The sequence below is a fragment of the Trichomycterus rosablanca genome, chromosome 15, assembly GCF_030014385.1.
Source record: "Trichomycterus rosablanca isolate fTriRos1 chromosome 15, fTriRos1.hap1, whole genome shotgun sequence".
Lineage (NCBI taxonomy): Eukaryota > Metazoa > Chordata > Actinopteri > Siluriformes > Trichomycteridae > Trichomycterus > Trichomycterus rosablanca.
Genome location: NC_086002.1, coordinates 27,140,800 through 27,156,724, shown reverse-complemented (window position 1 = coordinate 27,156,724; position 15,925 = coordinate 27,140,800). Strand labels below are relative to the sequence as shown.

Below are 15,925 nucleotides of genomic sequence, written 5' to 3'. Positions count from 1 at the left end.
TTCATTCTTCCCTCAAAATAACTCAATATACAGCCATTAATGTCTAAACCACCGGCAACAAAAGTGAGTACACCCCTTAGTGAAAGTTCCTGAAGTGTCAATATTTTGTGTGGCCACCATTATTTCCCAGAACTGCCTTAACTCTCCTGGGCATGGAGTTTACCAGAGCTTCACAGGTTGCCACTGGAATGCTTTTCCACTCCTCCATGACGACATCACGGAGCTGGCGGATATTCGAGACTTTGCGCTCCTCCACCTTCCGCTTGAGGATGCCCCAAAGATGTTCTATTGGGTTTAGGTCTGGAGACATGCTTGGCCAGTCCATCACCTTCACCCTCAGCCTCTTCAATAAAGCAGTGGTCGTCTTAGAGGTGTGTTTGGGGTCATTATCATGCTGGAACACTGCCCTGCGACCCAGTTTCCGGAGGGAGGGGATCATGCTCTGCTTCAGTATTTCACAGTACATATTGGAGTTCATGTGTCCCTCAATGAAATGTAACTCCCCAACACCTGCTGCACTCATGCAGCCCCAGACCATGGCATTCCCACCACCATGCTTGACTGTAGGCATGACACACTTATCTTTGTACTCCTCACCTGATTGCCGCCACACATGCTTGAGACCATCTGAACAAAACAAATTAATCTTGGTCTCATCAGACCATAGGACATGGTTCCAGTAATCCATGTCCTTTGTTGACATGTCTTCAGCAAACTGTTTGCGGGCTTTCTTGTGTAGAGACTTCAGAAGAGGCTTCCTTCTGGGGTGACAGCCATGCAGACCAATTTGATGTAGTGTGCGGCGTATGGTCTGAGCACTGACAGCCTTACCCCCCACCTTTTCAATCTCTGCAGCAATGCTGACAGCACTCCTGCGCCTATCTTTCAAAGACAGCAGTTGGATGTGACGCTGAGCACGTGCACTCAGCTTCTTTGGACGACCAACGCAAGGTCTGTTCTGAGTGGACCCTGCTCTTTTAAAACGCTGGATGATCTTGGCCACTGTGCTGCAGCTCAGTTTCAGGGTGTTGGCAATCTTCTTGTAGCCTTGGCCATCTTCATGTAGCGCAACAATTCGTCTTTTAAGATCCTCAGAGAGTTCTTTGCCATGAGGTGCCATGTTGGAACTTTCAGTGACCAGTATGAGAGAGTGTGAGAGCTGTACTACTAAATTGAACACACCTGCTCCCTATGCACACCTGAGACCTAGTAACACTAACGAGTCACATGACATTTTGGAGGGAAAATGACAAGCAGTGCTCAATTTGGACATTTAGGGGTGTAGTCTCTTAGGGGTGTACTCACTTTTGTTGCCGGTGGTTTAGACATTAATGGCTGTATATTGAGTTATTTTGAGGGAAGAATAAATTTACACTGTTATATAAGCTGCACACAGACTACTTTTCATTGTGTCAAAGTGTCATTTTGTCAGTGTTGTTCCATGAAAAGATATACTTAAATATCTGCAGAAATGTGAGGGGTGTACTCACTTTTGTGATACACTGTATGTGTTTAGGAAACGACTCTTTATGGGAGGAAATAGGTGGCTCTTAAAAGAGCCGTTTTAAGAAAATAAAAGTAATAAAACAGGAACATGTTTACTTCTTCTTGGGTGCAGCTTTTTTGGCCTTGGCCGCTTTGGGCTTAGCGGTCTTGGGTTTGGCTGCCTTGGCTTTTTTAGGACTCTTGGCTGCCTTCTTGGGGGTCGCCGGCTTCTTAGCTTTCTTAGGGCTCTTGGTGGCTTTCTTAGCGGCCGCAGCGGGTTTCTTGACCTTTTTGGGGGACTTCTTAGCTGTGGGCTTCTTAGCTGTTACCTTCTTGGGCTTCTTTGCAGCGGCGGGTTTCTTTGCGGCCTTTTTCACTTTAGGAGCGGCGGCTTGTTTGGCCGCGGGCTTCTTCGCCTCGGTCTGCTTCTTGTTGAGCTTGAAAGAGCCTGAGGCGCCGGTGCCCTTGGTCTGCACCAGGGTGCCCTTGGTCACCAGGCTTTTGACGGCGAGTTTGACGCGGGAGTTGTTCTTCTCCACGTCGTATCCACCTGCAGACAGAGCTTTCTTCAGGGCGGCCAGGGACACGCCGCTCCTCTCCTTGGAAGCGGAAACAGCTTTGACGATCAGCTCGCCGACGCTGGGACCCGCTTTCTTGGGTTTGGCCGCGGTCTTCTTTTTAGGAGCCTTGGCGGGGCCCGAGCTGGCCGGTGCTGGAGCTTCTTCTACCATCGTTGTTGGAGCTAAAACGGCGCTAAGAAAGAGCGAGTGAAGCGCTGTGCTCTGTTGTACAGAGATTCCTCCCTCTTACGAGAGGGGGCGGGGCTTTATAGCACACATGAGAACTGTGTAGACTCAACTCGGCCAGCGCAGCGTCTGTGTGCTTTCGTGACACATGCGCACTTGTGTTTTCTCATGGCAAATAGTGATTAAAATACAAGTCCTGATATAAAATGCGAGGTAATAAAGTGCACGTCGGCCGAACATAAGTTCTCTCGTTCATGTAAAAGCCCGCAAAGGGAACCTAACGATGCTCTGTTTCCTTGTGTTCTGCTAAAACAGCACACCGCTCCTGATGCGTAAAGCGACGCAGCGCACATTTCACATCTTATTACACGTAAAAATATGCCGAGGAAACCCGATCTTCTTGTAGACACAGGCTGAAAAGGATAAACCAGACCTTGGTGTTTTCCACATGTATTTATAAGCGGATGTGAGCTTCCTTTTCTACTAGAAAAATAGGCTGTTTAGTGCGAAGTAAAACACAGCTACCAAGCAGGACTAGGTCGAGTCCAGGGTGCTTAACTGTCATGTAGCTGAAAGAACAAATGGAAGAAAAAAGTAAACATAACAATTTAGAATAATAATGTTGATAATAAGAAGAATATTACAACACACTAACATTTATTTCAGTCATTCCTACATATTTGTGCTGTAAGATCTACAGAACATCACCGTGTCAGCTTTAAGTTCACATGTACTGACACATTTCTAAAACAACACATGGCTCCAACATTCACATTCTACTGATCTTTCTAACACTCACAAAACAGATTCAAGTCTATTTTAAGTTTTTTTTTCTGATACATCTCACTTATAAAGATGCACTTTAAAAAAAAAAAATTAAAACTCAGAAATGCCTTTAGCAGCTAACACCGACTTATAAGTAGAATCCAAACACTGCTTTACACATTCATGACCCTAACACCCAATTTGACAAAACATTAATGGCTCTTGCAGTCCAGTCATTTCCACCTATTTTACTTACATTTTTTACTCTCTTTTTCAGTTCAGTTCAGTTCAGTGGTGCTTTATTGGCATGAATGTAATTAGATACACTATTGCCAAAGCGGTAAACAATAAACAGTGAATAGAAATGAGAAAATAAGATTTCTCTCACTCTCACACTCTCACACTCTCACACACACACACACAAACCTGCAAAAACTATAGCAACAAACACAAGCATTGTCCATGTATATATTACACATTTGTAAACACTATTTAACTCTCACATTTTAATTACCTTCAATAAAAACTCGTACACCGCTGCAGGTGTTTTAGTTGTACATCTTCCTTTAACTTGTCTCTAATGCTACTTTCACAAGCACTGAAAGGTTTCTGAAGCATTTTGTTTGTTTTATTCCAATTTCACTTTAATTTTACTAATTTAGACTAATTTTGGATCACACACTGCCTCATCTCCTAGTATGGGTTTTTGGCTACAATGTCATGTCTAATTGTACAATGTTAAAAATGTTGAATTTCTTTTTTAACATGTTTAAAACTGCAAAACTTATCAAATTAAACATTTGTTACAAAAAAAAATGTCATGTGGAATAAATCAAATCAATTGTGGACCGATTTACTGAGGAAAAACAGTGGAGTTACGCGCTTTACATGAGGCCTACTCCGAGCAGCTGCGGCCACAGTGGGCGGTCACTGCTTAACTCCGCCCCATTGTCTTCAACTAGGTCCGTTAGAGGGAAATACCAGGCTCTCCATGAAAGCCTGTCCTGCTTTAGTTCGTTTCATCTCGATGAGGGCAGTAACCATGTCTGGAATTTTAAAAAGCTAACCAGACTAGACACAGGAACCCTCTTCCTCCCTCCTCCAGAAGAAATGAAGTGGAAATACAAGCCTAAATGTTTTATTAGTAATGTGCGATACTGCAAAATTTGGTATCGATCCGATACCAAGTAAATACAGGGCCAGTATCGCCGATATCAATCCGATACCGATACTTTTGTTAGGATGAATCTTTTGGTTCAAAAAGGTCCTGAAGAAAGCAGTCGGGAAGTCCAGAAAGTACTCTTTAAAACACTTTATTAAGTGTAAAAATAATCTGTGAATATATATCAGAGCTAAGCCGACCGGAGCTCCTTACTCCTGCAGTCTAGAAAAACCACGTAAGAAAGAGGCCAAGCCTTTCTCCCCGCCAGTTTTTAAACTCAGCTAGGCTCCTCCTCCTTTACTGCTGGTGGAGCCAATGAAGTGTGCTAACAAGCCCCGGGCTCTGCCTCCCCCCCCCTTCTGTAGGAGTCAGGGAGAGAGCCTAGCCGGCGACATGTTGGACAAAACACCACGTGGCCTGGATGTCGTAAAGCTTGGAAAATGCCGTAAAACTTCCCATATTAAATGTACGTTTTTATGTTCCGAAAAACCTAACAAGCCCCCCTTGAAAGCATCTTAATGCTTTCACAATAACTTTTAACTATAGGTTAGGTGTTTCTAGATCCCAGGAGATAAGGATAGCTGTCAGCAACCCCCCAATTTAACCCCTTCTGACTACATGGCCACTGGGCTGAATTTTATACAATAAAACGTTTCTAAAAATAAAAAGGCTACCAGTTAAACTAAAGGAACCGTACCTATCGCAACAGCTCCTAACCCTAAAACAAACAAAAAATAATAAAAACAGGAAATCAAAATAAAGTAATTTAAAAAATAGGAAATCAAAAACGAGAAAAATAAAATAAAAACAATGGGTGCGTGGCTTCTACAGGAAGTCCGTTCAGGTTGTCCTCCACCAGACAGAGCTGCAGATATTCAGAAGGGGCCCATAGCTCCTGTGTCTCTGCATGACTCCTAATGTCCTATGGATTCTCCCCTGTCGGTCTTACCTGTTTCCACAGCAACACAAACATTGAAACACAGAGAATATCCCTGCTAAAAATAGCAGAGTATCAAACATATATACATTGTAAACAATCCTGAACTAACCCCTTGCGTTTTGTAGCTAAACTATGTGTGTTGCACTTAACTAGTGTTTTCAAAGATGGTCTATGTGTCTGCGAACTATATGTTTATGTTTTTTTCTCCTAGTCTAACTAAATTCTCCCCCCTCGTCTTGTTCCGCTCCGTTGATTCCGCTGGACTCTTCTTCCACATGGTTGGTTTTGTCGGGCTTTCTGCTGTGTTTAGTTCCCTGTAGGCAGGTCCAGTTAGTGGCACTTCTGTCCCTTGGAGTGGGTCTTCCAGTCCCCTCAGTGTCTGCCTCTGCCAGTCCTTCCAAGTCTCCTTCCTTCATCACGGTGTGTGATCAGTAGTGCTGGTCCTCTCTCCTCGTCTTGTCTGGTCGGTTTTACCTTTAATTAAGCAGAGTTAGTAGCACTTATACTGCTCGAAGTGGGTCTTCCGGCCCACCTTCAAGGGTATCCTCCTCATCATCATCTACCTGATATCTCGACAAATCAGCCAACACCATCTGGATAACTGGTGGATCCTGCCCCCCTCTGCTTCCTCTACTCACTACTTCTATCACAAATTTTTCTATTAATATCCTGATGCACGGGATACCACAACAACAACATATCACTAAAATTACCAATCCTACACATACTGACCTCACCAAGACCCCGGTAAGTAGTTTCCCTGACCAGTTCTAGCCTCACTGACTTTACTAACCAATTGCTAACCATGCAATAGGAAACAATCAATTCCACTGATTATTCCACAAAGCAATTGCTATATTGGTTTTCAGGGCCGACTGCTCGACACGGACCAGAAAATAACTTACCACACAAACGGTTTGACTTTAACCAACCGACCTGAACCCGTTCAGGCTTTCACAGTTGGACTCGGACCAACTGACCTGGTACCAGGCTTTGAGTTTGGACTCTGACCAAACTGGCATGGACTCTAACCACACCGGATCCTTTGGACTCACCAGGAGTCAAGGCATGCCCACCATACCTTTGTCAGTGAAAGAGGAACCACACCTTAACATTTATCAGTAATTATTTCTAATTATCTACAAGAGAATTCTCAACATACCACTAAAATTGCCAATCCCACACTCTCATACTGACATCACTAAACTCGTAATAACTTCCTTCCATGGCCCAAACATCCCTTCTAGCCACTTAACCCATTCATACACACATACAATCATACAACAGACAAACATATAAGCTACTTACCCAGCCCTCACCGCAGCCACCCCACTCCCAACATCGGGATACACGGCCACGGTGAGCTTAGACACCACTGCCGCAAGGCTTTCTGGGTAAAGCCCGTGCCAGACCCAGTGGCGACGCTACACTGTCCCCTCCCTAATGGTCAACCGTCCCGGTGACCCACTCACCAGCGTCCACTGGGTGGCTCCATGTCCGGACCGCACCCCATTAAACTGCCGAGCCGCTCTTCCACCCACTGCTGGACCGGGCACCCTGCCCCTGCAGCCACCTGGGCTAGCGCACTCGCACAGACCGGGCATATTGGCTCACCAAACCATCAGAGCCACCCAAACACCACGATCCCACTTCTGACACCAATGTGGCGCCGGCGAGTAAGGAAGGTTAGCGTCAGGGCCGCAAGTGAGCTGCCTTTGGCAGTTCATTCAGTGGTTTAGGGACAGACACCCATTCATACACACATCCCTTCTGAAAAATGTCCCCTGTTTATCGGTTCTGGTTTGTTGCTCCTGAAACAGGTGTAATTGTCTTTATAAGCTTTGATGTTGGTTGGAGTTGGTTCCTGAGTTAGTGGGTGAGACATGGATAAATTCTCTATGTGTTAATTAGACATTTTAGACCGCTTTAAACAACCTTTCGAGCAAAATCTGTAACACGTATTAAGACAAAGATAAACTGGTTTTAACGAGACACCCTAGAACAGAAGATTCCTGCCTAGTCGAAGAATACGAGTATTCTTTTAACATTCACTGGCACAACTCACTCGGTTGTCCAAACACAACTCAGACAAAAGAACGTAAACCTCAGTACAACAACAGTGTCTACTGAAAACAAACAATTACTTCACCGCGACCGACAATGGCCCTATGGAAACAAACATATACTTCAGGGCAATCGACAGTGATCCCCTGGAAACAAACAATCACTTCACCGCGACCGACAATGGTCCTATGGAAACAAACATATACTTCAAGGCAATCGACAGTGATCCCCTGGAAACAAACAGTCACTTCACCGCGACCGACAATGGCCCTATGGAAACAAACATATAGTTCAAGGCAATCGACAGTGATCCCCTGGAAACAAACAATCACTTCACCGCGACCGACAATGGCCCTATGGAAACAAACATATACTTCAAGGCAATCGACAGTGATCCCCTGGAAACAAACAGTCACTTCACCGCGACCGACAATGGTCCTATGGAAACAAACATATACTTCAGGGCAATCGACAGTGATCCCCTGGAAACAAACAGTTCAAACTGATCAGAGCAGAAGGTGCATACACATTACATATAACATTTTCTACACTTATTCCTAGTTCATCATCGCCGCATGCTAGAGAGCCTTCAAATTTTCTAAATCACATTTTTCCCAATACAAAATCACCAATCCACTATTTATTATTTACTCTGCCATACTTAAAATAACAACAGCTCTGCTATATCAACTTCCATCAGTCCTACAAACAAAACCCCTGACTTATATTATTTATTCATTCAGATTTTTTACCCCAACTTTTGGTCACTGGTACTAACACACCTCCTGCTTCTGACAATACAGACTCCATTTCCCACAATCCAACAGACTCTCACATGATCATCTCCTGCTCCTAGTCAGCCAATCCCTCATGCTCATCATCACCAGCGCTTTGATCCACTTTGGCTTTCTTGAATCACATTAAACTCTACTTAAACAGTTCCATTTAGTTAACTCACTGCAAAGTACTACCAACATATACTATCTCTATTGTATTATTGTTACATCTCCCTACAAATGTCATTAACCCCACATCACTATGGTATCTGCATCCCTACTCTCACTAAAACACAAGCACTTGTAGCTCTTTCTAATTTACTCTTGTAACCAAAACTTTTTCTACACGAATTATTGTTATTCTAATACCTTACTGTAAAATACATCCAAAACCTCTATAAGATGTTACCGAACCCCTCACTTTTTATTATGGAACCCAGATCTTCAGGTGGATGTCTATTAAAACACACTACTGTCCCACACGGTCTTGAGATTTCACTGCATAACGTCTCCATCCAGTCTCACATCAGCTTTCCCTTCCTCTTGTCTGATGATGTCATTACTTTGGCATTCTGTACCTCAGCACCCCATATGCCTCTTGAACACTGCTTTACTCAAACATCAGAATGCAACAACAGCCATGACACACATCTGCAAGATCTGGTATTCATAATTTTTACATCATCTTTGGTACTGCATAAGTGTCCACCATCCTCAGCCAGTACACAGTAGATTAAATATCAGACTTCTCTTTACTCATGCAGGGCCTGCAGTTTATGGCCTCAACCCCCCGCTGGGTTGCTGTGTGTCTGTGAAACCTATGACCTGGGTCTCCAGTCACCCCCCTTCATGTACTTCTCTCCTAACAAGTTATTTTCTTCACTGTTTCCTCAATCTTTAAACTGCACTCATCTATGATCATGCATAGTATTGCCACAAGGTTTACTGCACCACATTGAACCAATCTAACTTCTTCAATAAACTATATAGTATAAACTGAGTGAGTTTACCTGATCAATTAGCTAGAAAAGATTCATCGGATACAACACAAGCATCAAATATTAACAATTGCCAATTAACAATTTCCAAAAAATATTACCAATTAAATTGAATCTTACCGGAGTCCGTGTAAGCAATTATATTTAATCTCCTGAGACCCGAGCTTTGATTTTTTCAATGCATTTTTCCTATTCCTTTTGTTTTTAACCTTATTAGTTGGGCGACACGGTGGCTCAGTGGGTAGCACCGTCGCACACTGTCACAGCAAGAAGGTCCCCCCTCCGCGGAGCCCGCATGTTGTCGTGTGGGCCTTCCCCGGGTGCTCCGGTTTCCTCCCACAGTCCAAAGACATGCCAGCGAGGCGAACCAGAGACACTGAACTGTCCATGTCTGTGCCCGATATAACCTGAATCCCGTGCAATGAGCAACCACCGCTCCTGTCATAAATGTAACCAAAGTGCAAAACATAACGTCAAAATCTTAATAAAGAAGCAAACAAACTTTATTAGTGTTCTAGTACTTTTGCTACCACTAGCTGGCAGACAAAAGTGTCCACTAATGGGGACAATCGATCGAAGTTTAGCAGGTCAAGGAATAAGGCATAACAAAACCAAAATGTAATGTCCTCATATGTGACCGCAGGGTCGCAAAAGGTTAATCTCACCTGAGTCCATCTCATCTGAGTCCGTGCAAGCAGCAGCGCTGAGAGATACTACAGATTGCTACAACTCGCTTTTCTCTAAACAGGAGGTAAGGCTGAAGATTACCTTCACCAGGCGTCCCTGAATCTGCATGCATATACGTACCTGAATCTGCATGCATATCCGTAGGTCTGCCAGTCCAGCTGCCCCAGCACAATGTATCACAGGATTTAATACACAAAGCGGCATTTTAAACATAAATTCTTATTCCTGCCATAATACTCCCCCCTTTTTTTTTCAAATTTTACAATCAAATTTTGAAAATAAAACATTAAATAAACCTTCTAAATGTGTTTATCCTGTTGGAAAGCACAGAATTTTAAAGTTAGTTCAATCAAAGTCTGGTGTTAGCTGGACCTGTAAACAAATAATGTCGTTAGTGAGCAGTGGAAGGTGTGTAACAGCTTTGTCGGCAGTGTCACCTCTGGCATTGTCCTGTAAAATTGGAACAAAACTTTACTTAAATAGTTCCACTTAAATTGAATAGGAGGGACAATGACACAAAGTATCATTTGCTAAAATTTTAACTAAGCCCACTTGTTTCCTGTCTGTTGCAGCATCTCTGGATGCAAATCCTTTCACAAACATTTCCAATTCAGGATTCCTATCAGGCCCAGAAAAAATAGATAGAGTAATACAGTCATGATGTTCACCATCTCCTGCAATTAGTAAAAAGTGGTAGGATTAAGTACATTACAGCATTTGATAATAATGTTCAATTTTAGAAGTACACTGTAGTATTTATACAATCATTAACTTGATACGTGAGATGTTTTCCTTTCAGTTATAGAACATAATTTGGCAAGATCACTTAGTATAACTACGGATATTTCTGTAGCAGACAAAGACAAAGAAAATTCTGCACAAATCCAGAAGGGATCAGAGTCCCTGTCTTTTACAGAAATAGTGGTACCTTCTGGCATTATTTCCAATTTAATTCAAGAGGCAAACAAATGATCACACCTCATAAGATTTATAGGGCTATGAAATCTCACTCTTTACAACTACACAATATTTTAGATATAGTAACATATTAGCTTTTACCTTTTACTTGTATTCAGCATTTGTACACAGTGAAAAACACGACCTCACTCTCAAATAAACATAAGCTTTGACAATATATAATCTAATATATCAACACATGTCTTAATCAGAGGTGGAAAGAGTACAAAAAATTGTATTCAAGTAAAAGTACTATTACTTTAATTAATCTTTACTTAATTACAAGTAAAGTTACTACTCTGAAAATCCACTCAAGCAAAAAGTAGAAAATAACTCATTTAAAATGTACTCACCGAGTAAACAGCAGGGGGTCTCCTCTGTGTAATGTAAACAGGAGTGGATACAAACCTCAACAGTAGTTTTTAATTCAAATGCAATAGAAGAAACATGTTGATGCAACAATTAAAACAGTTAGGGATGTGTAATGCGTCATTTCAAATGACATAAAACTTTTTTTCAAACTGTACAACCACCAGCGATGTGTCGCAAAATGATTCGAATCCATGAATCGGCTCTTCTAACCGAAACAAAGGAACCGACTCTTCCGGCAGTCGCCATGTAAACACGCGGCTCTTCAAAAGGAACCGAGACAAAAGACTCGACTCCCTGTCGCAACTCACTGAATTCGCGATTTCTTTAGCGTTTTTTATTTTTATTTTGCTCGGTAACAGATGCTATTCAAAATGTAACAATTACTAATACAAAACATACTTAAGCAAAAGCAAAATTACAGTCTGTGAAATGTGCTTTAAAAACTACTGTGTTACAGTAACCAGTGCGATCAGAGCGGTAACACTAAGCACTGGATTCGTGGATGTATGTGTATTGATCGAATTTGTTTAAAATCATATCCCCGCTATTGAAACATTCCCCACTTGCGACATATTGATGTCGAATTATTGTCCAGCACTACCCCATACATTAAACAAAGAAACAATATAGCAATCTCTCAATAATACATGCACCAATACACCCAGCAAATCTCCTATCACGACTAACAAGCGCTGTGTTACTCACAAAATTTTAATCTTATTCACTATAACAACTCTGATTAAGGAGATTTTCCTTAATTATGTGTGAAAATGTCCTATGTCACACATGGATGAATTCCACTCTAAGTACCCCCTTTCCTGGTTTAAGAACCTTAAAGTTCAAGAACGCTATCTACCTTAAAACACACTTAATAAGGTACCATAAATACTTCATCTTAACTCAGTTATCTTAAGATTATAAAAATAAAGTTGATTATAAAATTAACTGCAGCACTTACCCAATCCAGGCGTACAAAGACAAAGATAGCCGATGGACAAGATACGGCAAGCTGCTCACATAGAGCCAAAAAGGCGGATACACAGAAAACCACGCTCAGCTCTCCCAGAGCCAAAATGGTGGACAGACAGAAAACCACGCTCAGCTCTCCCAGAGCCAAAATGGTGGACAGACAGAAAACCACGCTGCGTTCTCAAGAAACAAAATGGCGGATAGACGGGAGACCACGTTGCATTCCCAAGACAAAATGGCGTACAGACAGAGCCAAAATGGCGGACAGACAGAAAGCCACGCTGCGTTCTCAAGAAACAAAATGGCGGATAGACGGGAGACCACGTTGCATTCCCAAGACAAAATGGCGGACAGACAGAAAGCCAAAATGGCGGACAGACAGAAAAACACGCGTGTGCAAGATGGCGGACAAACAAAAGGTTACATATAAATACGCACAGAAACACTGACAAACAAACTCCCGATGTACTGTTTTCGAACCAAATTTAGAATTTAAAGTAGTCTAATTAACCGAACTCCGTTCCCAAAACCGTCAAGTCCGAATTTTAGGACAATCTTTTTCATAGAATCCCGTCCTTTGAACAGCCAGACTCCTAAGATTTCCACGTTCAAATCATAGAACCCCGTCCTTTGAACTGCCAGGTAATAGATTTCCAACGTTCGCTCATTCATAGAATCCCGTTTTTTTAAACTGCCAGACCCTAGGTTTTACAACGCTCGAATTATAGAATCTCGTTTTTTAAACTGCCAGACCCTATTATTTCCAACGCTCGAATCATAGAATCCCGTTTCTCAAACTGCCAGACTTCTAGATCCAGCGCTCGAAAATTTGAGATCTATAGAATTAACCCAGTCCCAGACTCGTTAAAACTTAGATCTTTCGAATCACGCGCCCCTGCTTTTGAAACAGACAGACACGTTTCGCTCCAATGGTGTTCCGGGTGAAGCCTCTGCCGAACAGCCCTTTACCGTTTATTTTGCTCGGTCTGATTCAAACTCAGCAATCAGGAAACATAAATTTTTTTAGCTCCAACATATATTCACAGTTTTAAACTATCTAATGATACTTTAGTAATTTAATCAGACACTTACGGATTCTGAGATTCACTTTCACACTCAGTACACTAAATAATAAATGCATCTAATATATATACAGAGAACGTCTGTTTACCTTAAGTAGGCGCGCCCTTGTACTGAGTACAAAAGATTTTTTCAGAATTCCTGGTCTTACCTCAGTCAGCTGAATCGATTCGATGCTATCCTCAGACCTCCTGAACCATCCTCTGGCTACCATTTGTTAGGATGAATCTTTTGGTTCAAAAAGGTCCTGAAGAAAGCAGTCGAGAAGTCCAGAAAGTACTCTTTAAAACACTTTATTAAGTGTAAAAATAATCTGTGAATATATATCAGAGCTAAGCCGACCGGCGCTCCTTACTCCTGCAGTCTAGAAAAACCACGCAAGAAAGAGGCCTAGCCTTTCTCCCCGCCAGTTTTTAAACTCAGCTAGGCTCCTCCTCCTTTACTGCTGGTGGAGCCAATGAAGTGTGCTAACAAGCCCCGGGCTCTGCCTCCCCCCCCTTCTGTAGGAGTCAGGGAGAGAGCCTAGCCGGCGACATGTTGGACAAAAGACCACGTGGCCTGGATGTCGTAAAGCTTGGAAAATGCCCATATTAAATGTACGTTTTTATGTTCCGAAAAACCTAACAATTTCAAATTTGATAAACAATTAATTGTTAACTTACCAGTGCTAGAGATCGCAGTTGGCTTCGTTTACACACAGGCCTGCAAGGTGGAAGATTGGATGTGAAGCCACGAACTCATCTTCGAGGCGGGAAACTGTTCGCGCGATAATATAAAAGTGACGAGGCAACGTTCATCTCGTTCAAAAAATTGAAACACAAGCGTTTATTTTGCAGGGAATGTAGAATTTATACTGAAAAATAATTACTGTTGCATTTAAAATAACTCTAAGTAACTATAAATTATGAATGTGGCAGTCATGTAATGGGAAAAAATGAAAAAAATAAATTTTATCTGTTACAATTGCTCAACAATTAAACATTTTAAAAATAAAGAACTGTCTGTATGAAACAGCTGTTTATTTGGAAGACAATAGAGGTGGGCGGATCGATCCAAATATCGATAATATCGATACCAACGCTGGTATTGATATTGATCAATACTCGTGCAAAAAGATCGATACTCGAGCTTTTTTTTCTCTCCCGCACGCACTGACTGCTGCGCACGCGGATTCATCAAAGTCTCTCTGTCTGTAAGAGTAGCGCTGCGCTGTGTCACACAGCACGGAGCAGCGTAACCTCCCCCCCTCTCGTCTTTTGTCGTTGCACCGTCACGTGGCTCAGGGGCGCCAGCCAAACAGCCATGCAGGTAGGCTCAGCCTGGCCCGCCCACTCAGTGCTCTCCTCTCTTCCGTTTGGCTTTATTTTATTGCAGAAAATGAAACTACAGTACAGCAAGCTGTATAGTTTGCAACAGGGCTGTTAAATACAGTGGAAACACAACAAACCTCTACAAGCACATGAAAAACCATGCAGCAGAAAACGCGGAGCTGCAGAAACGTAGAGAAGTGCACTGAAGGGAAGAAATTCCTTATTTTTTGTATTATTTTATTGTATTGTTCGACTTGAAAAACAGAATAAGTTTGAAACTGTTTACAGTATTTGTTGTGGTGTCTTAATTTTGTTGTATTGTGGTTTGTCAGCCCTTTACCTCAGGAGATTTTGTTTTAAGTTGTGTTAGGGGATATTTTTTTACACTCTGTTTATTTAAGGAAAAACAGAATTGAACTGAAAGGAAGAAAATTCCTTATTTTTTATTGTTTTTCCTAAGAACAATTCTATTTGAAAAAAGAAACAAAGAAAGAAGGAACTGGAAAAGATGTCTAGTGAGGGGAGAATTTTTATTTTATTTTTGTATTGTGGTGGTATTTTCCTAATGTTAAGGCAAACTTTGTTTTGTTACTGTTCCATTGTTTCTAAACAAAAATGTTGATTGTGATAATAAAGTATTTTGTTGTCACGTACAATGTTTGGTGAAATTCTATCCTAGGTCTTTTGGATCCTTTGGATCTGTGAAGCTTAAATATTAAAAAGTATCGGTATCGGTATCGATATCGGCGATACTGGCCCTGCATTTACTTGGTATCGGATCGATACCAAAATTCCCGGTATCGCCCACCTCTAGAAGACAAAGGCAAAATTCCTGCAATTTAATCATAGTATGTGTAAATAGTCTCAAATTAAAATGTGAAACATAGAAAAACAAATAATATTTTTTCTTTAAATTCCAATGTGCTGTAATGGGCAGGCAAAATAAATCGCGATTAATCTCGATTAAAAATTTTAATCGTGTGACAGCCCTAATATATATAAATATATATATATATATATTAGGGCTGTCACACGATTAAAAGAACACCTTGTGTATTAGCCAGTATACAAAACATTTAGTAGTAAACAAAAAAAGACAAATAATTAGAACAGAACTGACATGGGAGCAGCAACAAAAATTGTTTTACATATGCAAACAGCTAAGTACATAAAACATTAGAAATGCTCAACGTATTCACTCAGTAATTAACTTTAAAGTCAACTTTAACTTTAAACAACCGTTACTGTACCTATTGAACTGCTAATTAAGCACAAAACTAAAAAATAACCGAATACATTTTGTGTTGTCTTAATGTGAAGGTCGCAGATGGTTATTTAAAAATGACTGGCTTTCCTAGATGTATGAAAAATGCCCGAACAGCCTCCTTCTCGGGAGCGTGCATAGGATGACATAAAATGCTGTCTATGTAGAAAGCGCACTAGCTTTTTGAACACATCTGTTGTATCTATTTTTTTCTTCCTGCAAAATATTAAGTTGCTGCAATTATAAAACAGTCATTGTTTGTTAAATATGTACAGTAAATATGTGCATAATAAGACACGTTAAGATCATGTGTAATGTGTAGATATGTAAAATATGTAGGTTACATTATC

At 41.4% G+C, this 15,925-nt stretch overlaps 1 protein-coding gene across 1 annotated transcript; it reads right to left on the bottom strand.

Moving 5' to 3' along the window:
* Positions 1 to 1,598: 1,598 nt before the first annotated feature.
* Positions 1,599 to 2,216, bottom strand: LOC134328861 (histone H1-like). The gene has a single exon (XM_063010093.1). The coding sequence runs from the start codon at positions 2,214 to 2,216 to the stop codon at positions 1,599 to 1,601; it is 618 nt and encodes a 205-aa protein (XP_062866163.1).
* Between the last annotated feature and the right edge of the window lie 13,709 nt (positions 2,217 to 15,925).